This window comes from Oratosquilla oratoria, chromosome 40 (genome assembly GCF_046742065.1).
Source record: "Oratosquilla oratoria isolate Oo_2021 chromosome 40, ASM4674206v1, whole genome shotgun sequence".
Taxonomy (NCBI): Eukaryota; Metazoa; Arthropoda; class Malacostraca; order Stomatopoda; family Squillidae; genus Oratosquilla; species Oratosquilla oratoria.
In genome coordinates, this window is record NC_134816.1 from 29,190,606 (window position 1) to 29,198,105 (window position 7,500).

A 7,500-nucleotide genomic window follows, 5' to 3' on the forward strand; every position below is an offset into this window, starting at 1 on the left:
GACTCGTCGGTAGTTGTCTTCGACTCTTTCGTTTTGTCTGTACACCGTGGACACCATCGAAACTTTATTTACTCATGTACTTGATCAAGCTAGAACAAGTGAAACTTTGTATCAATAAAGCCTTGGTCCCCACATGATATTTCTCCTGACTTATTGCTGCGGCAACTGCAGGCCGTTGATCAGTCAAACAAGAGAACAGAGAAGCGGAAAAAAAAATAATGGCAATGAAAGACCAGATGTTTCTGAATTGCTATATTTTATATAAGAAAAAAGCAAACAAAAATATCATATCCAGCATACACAAACTTCTCTCAAGTCATAGTGACTCCTTTTAGCTAAGGGAGTGGGAAAACATTTATACTCGGACAGAAAAAAAGAGAGAGAAAGGGGGTTGAGGAATGAGGAGAAAGAGAAAACGGATGTTAAGCGTCCATCCCACCGAATGGATTCTTCCCGTCATCTCCCGTCGACGTCGCTAGATCACTCTTTGGCGTCATTGCGACCTGATCCCCATCGTCACCTGAAACCAAAGTATCACGATTATTCACTTTAATTGTCAGTATACTTGAAATACGTGTGTGCGCGCCCGCGGAAGTACGGTAGGACTGATATGCCAGTGAAAAAGTAGGGATGCCACCAAGGAAGTGGATTCAGATGCAGAGACGCTAATCTACCACAGTGTTTACAAGTTGATTATCGCAGGTCAAGCTGTGGTCCTCCAGGTCGACTCTTCCTGCCAGTACAATAGGCATCACCGTACTTTAACGGTTAAAACATCAAACTAATTAATTCCGCAATCAACGTCAGCTGTCTAACATGACCGCTTGACTTTTAAGCACAAACTTTCTTGGTCTTAGCTAGATTGTAATCTTATAATCAAGTCTTCCAGGGAATAATCTTTACTGTATGCACTGTGCAAGTTATAAAATGAGCTGTAAATATAAAGAACAAGCAAAAATAAGAGGCGTATTATCTCGTTAACTACCACGTTTCTTCTGGATGTAGCGAGAGTCAAAATCCCAAGCCAGAGTTTAGAGGATTCATTATTAGTGCAAGACGCACGAACAAGGCAGAAGGACTTACGAGCAGAGTACAGGGCGTTGTCTATGCCAAAGGTGGCGTTAGGTCCAATTGGTTTTGGTTTATTAAAGTACTGGTGGGCAATGAAACCAGCAGCCACGACGATAAAGAGACAAGCGATGACGATTCCCACGATGCCTCCGGCGCCAATGCCCCCTGGAAGCCCTGTCATGGCCGATTGAGAGGAGTCGTTAAGCGAGGAAGCGTCTGCGCATGCGCAAAAGCCGTGGCGTCACGGGAATAGCATAGAGGGCAAGGCGTGCTCTCCACCAGGAGGCCAAAGCAAGGTTTAATAAAAAAAAAAAAAAAAAAAAAAAAAAAAAGGAAGGGTATACGTGGCGCACAAGCAAAACAGCATGTGGAGAGTAACACATTGCAAGACGACAGAAAGCACACACAAACCGCATAGAGAATGGATGACATATATAGGATGGAGCAAACGAGGAATTTGTGGTGTTTAGTCCGGCGGACACAGAAACATGGAAAATGAGGTCAGTGTAAGTTCATACAGCGAAGAAAACATTCAACGCAGAAAACATTCACAACGAACGTGCAGGAGATTTTTTTTTTTTTTTCAATGAACAGGGTGAGAAAGATGTTTGTAGGTTGTAAATGAGAAAGTGTTTCAAAGGGAATAGAAACAAGGTCGAATTGAAACAAAAATAGAAACAAACGTGATTGCAATTAAAGATGAAAAACAAAGAAGGTGAATATTATGGTCAAATGAAAATGTTCATTTTAGAGATGATAATTAAGTTGAATGGAGGACGAAAATCAGTTGACACACAATAGAGGAATAGAGAAATTTAAATATATACATATGATTATAAATTCAGAAGAAGAGGACAAAGAAAAGTGAATTCACACAAAGGGAATAAATCCGTTGAGACAAAAGACAAATCCAGACAGAATAGAGAAGAAATTATGCAGTAAGGAAATGACAAGACAGGAAGAAGAAAGAAAATGAAGAAAGATCAAGAATAATCAAGATACAAGCACAACAGTACAAAATATAGAAAGGTTGATAGGTTATCAAAAGAATATATAATTAAGACAGTATAAATTGAAAAAAAAAAGAATTAAGGTGTGATAAAGAATAAACAAAATATAGGGAAAAGGATACAAAATGTACAAGATAAATAAATTTTGCAAAAGATAAGGAACAAAACGGAATATAATAAGACAAGCAAACATGAATTAAGAACATGGGCAGAACAACACGATAGACAAGATATAAGGTGAGACAAAATGAGAAGACACAGAAAAAAAAAACATGCAGAAAGAATAAAAAGGAATCCATGAAAAAATAGTAAATTTCAATGATTGGTGAGAGAGAAATTCGTTAATATAAGACGCAACGCAGTGACAAGACGATGACAAGACGTTGACATCAGAAACCCAAAAGGGATTGGAATAAAGATAATTGTGACAAACAAGGATGAATTGATTAATCAAAATAGACAATAGAATAGTCGAGCAAACGAGTAGTAGTAGAGCGTGATAGGAGCATGTCAGGAGAGCACACACAAAAAAAAAAAAAAAAAAATCAACCGAGAGAAGAGGAAAAGATGATGAAGGGATGAAAAGGACAGAAGAGCAGTGTTTCCCAGAAACGTGGAGGACGAGGACTCAAAGAGAAAAGAAAGAACAGTTGAAGGTTGCACAAAACACGGGCAGGAGCAAATGAATTTAGAAATGTTAATACGAGGCATAATTGCGAGTTTATGAAACGTACGTAAGGAAGAATAAAGGAAAGGAAATAGTAAGACATGCAAAAGAAAAGAAAATGAGAAGAAAAATACGATAAGCAGAAACAAGCAAGGAACAAGTTGAAGCAAGATGCGTTTTTGAAGAGTTGCGGTTAAAGGACCAAAGAAAAAGAGAGAATAAATAAATAAATAAATAAAAGAAACATTACAATACAAAAAAAAAATAAAGTGTCTCATTCTAAGTTACAAGCATGCATCGCATGGAAGTTCACACAATGCAAAATTTCTTGCAGAAAATCCACTTTCAGTCTACTCACACGCTGGCGTTACTATGGTTGATTGGATTGGAGAGGTCGGCGGCGGGGGTGGCGTGGTGGGCACAACTGTGAAAGAAAAACGTGAACGTCAACTCCGGTTCAAAGTGCCGGGGCTCCCTACATTGGCGACAGTAGACACAGAAGAACATTCCAAACTTCAGCAATGGAATGAAAAGTGGAAGTCTGCCAGCGAGATAGCTTCAAAGCAACACCCTTCCTCTCTACCCATCAGAAAATGCAGGTAGATGAGTGGATGAATAAATGGGTAGATAAATAAAATGAGACTTACTTTTAGGAGTTTTGCAAACGAAGGATCTAATGGAGCCACACGTCACGTCGTTCCAGCTTCCTTTAGTGGTGTACATCTCGACGCACTTTTCCCACTTATTGTTTGGCTCTCCCGTTTCCCAGTCCACAAAGCCCATCGCTGTCCCGTCGGTCCACCCGAAGTCTGGAATGAGAAAATACACACACGTTAACCTCTTTCGTGCCTTCTCTTTTATCTTGCTGCCGCAGATCGCCTTGCCTCTATCTTCCTGAGACCACCCTAGGCACTGAAGGCGCTACGGCTAATTTCGATAAGACTTCATTGGTAAGATTTCAACACAGTACACAGAATTTGTCAGCGATCCCCTCCCCTCCCACTAACCGTCCTCGCCAATAGCACTTTATAGAAATTCTTTCAAGTGCATTTTTATCTATTTATTTATTTGGTCATTTGAAGCCATACCCTCTCCCCTCTGGGTAAGTCCTATCCAGATTGGGTCCGTTATGTCCTTGATAGACTTGAGCAGAAGGTCCCTCTCGTGGACTGAATGGATCGACACCAGGTTACTGTATTCCTCCAAACACCTGCAAAGATAAAAGATAAATAGAAAAATGTATAGATAACTTAGAAAAAAAAATATTCTAAGCGAATCTTTTCAGTTGTGGTGGGAATCTCGGGTCGCAATGCAAGTGGTTAGCGTCAAGAACCACTTACTGCCAATTGGCGTCACTCCAGGACATTTGCTTGCGGACGATCAGGTAGCAGAAACCCCCGCCCAGGTCCATCCAGCGAGTGTCCGGACATTTGCCATCCACGGGAGTGTCCGGAGTAGGGGGCAAAGCTGCGAGAAAAAAAAAACAGAGAAACACTTTATTTATGTATTTTGTTTGTTGCATACATTATTATAGTTTTTTGTTATAATTATTATTTCATTATCATTATGATTTTTTTCCGCATCCGACCTAGACATGGACCAAAAGGTCTCCTGTCGGCATGCTCCGCCTTTGTAATCCTTTGTCACTGAGTCAGTGGGAGGAAGGTGGAGGCAGGAACGAAAAGAGAGTACGAATTCATGTTTGCATACATGTGGGAACCTAACCTTTCTTTTCATTAACAGAAAAACCAAAGGGATCCCCACGGAAATAAATGAATAAATAGACTTTTTAGATCATTTAATGGATAGAAATAAAGCTACACCTGGACCACTTACTCTCCGAATACATGCAGAAGAAGCTCCTGGAGTCATTGCAGCTCTGGACCCTCCAGCGACCGTCCTTCGAATTCATGGAGGCGCACCTCTGATCTTCCGCAGTCACGTTCGGCTCCCAATTCCCCCAGAAAGTGTACACAGTCGGCCACCCGTCCGTCCACACGAATTCGTCCTTGGACTGTTGAAGAAAACGGGATGCGGCTTGTCACAGAAAACGTCATGTCGGTCGAGTTAACACCCAACATATCCTTGATCACAGAAAACAGAGAATTCTTCCTGAATATTTCACAGACCATGGAAGAATGGAAACAAGTTCTTCAGCAACATATCATAGAAAATGTAATGTGGGTATGATTTACTTGTGACACATTAAAGAAAAGAAAAACGAAGACCAGTGCGTTCATCCCCCATCATAGAAAACAGTCTTAGGTTGAGGATGACTATATCAAGTGTTCGGAAATGCTTGATCTCTAGTATAAAACCGCCTACAGTCTTATTGTATTTTTTCTCCTACACGACAGCTCTTTTTCGAACTAAAAGTGGTAAATATTCTTATTAGAGCGGACAAATATCCACCCGAGGACTCTTTCCCCCCTCGTCCATGAATCCGACCTTCCTCTGCCGCGGCCTGGTTGGCCCGCCTCCTCCCAATGATGCTAAGAGGAATTGGCAAGAGCAAGAACGAAGATAACTGCGGGAGAAACTATTGAAAATCGGTAATTGTAGAGTAGGGCTCGCGTCCACGCGTCTGTATACATGTGCGTGCCTGTATCTATCTATATGTATGTATCTGTCTGTGTGCGTGTGTGTGTTTAGTGTCTATATGTGTAAATCTTTCTCTTCGAATTTAGTCTGTGTTCCCGTACTTTTCCTCGTTCCCTTCCCCAAATTCACTCTTCCTTTTATAAGGCACTTTTCTCCCACTTTTCTTTATGTCAGCGAATAGACATTTCTTTCATTTTGGCTTATTTGCCCTTATTTGACGATCTTATTCACTGTTAGGCGTACTCTCGGGTTGGTCAGGCTCCCTCTAGAACAGGGGTTCTTAACCTTTTTTCTCCAATTCCCCACTTTTTAGTGAGCCAACTCTCCATTTCCCACCACAGCATCGGTCTTTGACAAATTTAGCTACTAAACACTACATGGGTTAAAATCAAATTTGTATATTTACAAATTCACGAAATGTGACAACAAGACGACACCAGAAATAAACAAAAAGAAACAAAAACACATCAATTAAAAAAAAAAAAGACAATGGTTCTTCTGTCCGACCGGTCATTCCCCACTTGGCAACTCCGCCATTCCCCACCAGTGGGGAATTCCCCACAGGTTAAGAATCACTGCTCTAGAAGAAGGTCACCCTCCTAGTCTTGTCCACAAACTCCAGCTTAAACCATGATACATAGATGAACTGGAAGGTAAGGCTTAGAAGGCGAAGAGTCTACGCTAGGAGGCACTGAGTAGCCATGACCAAAGCCGTGACCTTTGCCCTGTTGTGCGTTTTAGGGACTGTTGGGGCAGGTAACGTACAGTCGCTTCGACGTGGGTGACTCGAACCCGTGACCTGGGAGGTACGAGACCCCGCACGCTTCCGACTGCGCCACCAGGCAAAGGTTAAGGATCAGCTCTTTACCAAGAAGGACAGCCTTTCATCTGAACAACGTCAACGACCAGTTCACCACCCGAGGACCTGGGCACCCACCTTGATGGAGTTGAGTCCAATCCACGCCGCCTCCGTTTGCTCGAGGTTCTGCATCACAGACCAAAGGTAGGAATTGGTTCCCAGGTCTTGGATAGAGACTAAATGCGCTCCGTCCGCCACGCACGCATCCTCTGCTTCCTGTCGAAAAAAAGGAGAAAATTGTATGACTGAAGCGGTGGAGGTAAACTAGCTTTGGCTGTCAGGCCTCGGAGGTGGTGTGCCTTGCTGCATCACCTCCGATGTTTATTTCGACTTGGCCATTCCCCTTACAAAGGAGGAGGGATTTTGAACTGAAACTCCCTCCATCCCTTCCTCATTTTTATCTATTTACATATCTGTTTCTGTTTCTTTTGCATGGAAGCTCAAACAACTTTATACCTGTAGACTTTAGACACACGTATGACGCACCTGCCAGGTCTTCGGCTCTGAGATGAACCTGTAGCAGCTGTCGGCGAAGCTTTCGTAAAGGTTGTATGGCTCGTCACACATCAGTACTGGCGCCGGTGTCGCGATCGATGAGTCTGTCAAAGGAACGCAGGGACGTGTTACGTGCGAATTCGGTTGAAAACATAGACACTGTGTGTAAGTGTGTGTATGTGTGTTTGTGTGTATGTGTGTTTGTGTGTATGTGTATTCACCTCGGATCTGCTGCAGTCTCTGTCAAGACAGCCAGACACCACCCTACGGCAGTGGGCTCAGAGCTCATTATTTGCCGATCTTGTGTGTATGTGTGTGTGTATGTGTGTTTGTGTGTATGTGTGTTTGTGTATATGTGTGTTTGTGTATATGTGTGTTTGTGTTTGTGTGTGTGATGAGGTAGATTGTTGTTTAATTTGTACAAACAACTACGGAGCAGAAACATGACATGATCTCATCGGAGATATTTCTGAAACTCTAGTCTGAGTTATCATTCACGACTACATACTGTATATGAAAGAATCCAAGAAATAATGTGATGTCTTCATGAAAAATAATTAGTGGCTTGATGTCGCAACAACTGGCGTCACAGGATGAGAGAGAAAAAGAGCACGAATTCCGTCATGAGGGATGGGTTTTGAATATTAATTGAAATTGTGAAATGACTTTCTAATCTGTTTGAAAAACATTGTTAACTGCTTTTATTGCCAGTGCTGCTATTAAATTCTAGTCTTTATTGTTACTACATATATACGGAGCTGCCTAGTGTAGGCCTTATGGTCTCTTGCAGTCTCCTT

The 7,500-nt window shown here is 41.9% G+C and overlaps 1 protein-coding gene across 5 annotated transcripts in view; it reads right to left on the reverse strand.

The window, feature by feature from the left end:
• Positions 1–237: 237 nt before the first annotated feature.
• Positions 238–7,500, reverse strand: part of LOC143020738 (macrophage mannose receptor 1-like) — a 143,351-nt gene continuing 136,088 nt past the window's right edge. For 3 of the 5 annotated variants that reach the window (XM_076177457.1, XM_076177456.1, XM_076177453.1), the window contains 9 exons: positions 6,695–6,807; positions 6,287–6,424; positions 4,585–4,762; positions 4,089–4,215; positions 3,837–3,958; positions 3,396–3,557; positions 3,107–3,172; positions 1,084–1,287; positions 238–520 (listed from right to left, as the gene is read on the reverse strand). In XM_076177457.1, coding sequence (XP_076033572.1) covers positions 423–520; positions 1,084–1,287; positions 3,107–3,172; positions 3,396–3,557; positions 3,837–3,958; positions 4,089–4,215; positions 4,585–4,762; positions 6,287–6,424; positions 6,695–6,807 — 1,208 coding nt within the window. In that variant the 3' untranslated portion in view covers positions 238–422. The remainder of the gene's footprint in view (positions 521–1,083; positions 1,288–3,106; positions 3,173–3,395; positions 3,558–3,836; positions 3,959–4,088; positions 4,216–4,584; positions 4,763–6,286; positions 6,425–6,694; positions 6,808–7,500) is intronic. The other 2 variants (XM_076177454.1, XM_076177455.1) reach the window with 2 other exon arrangements.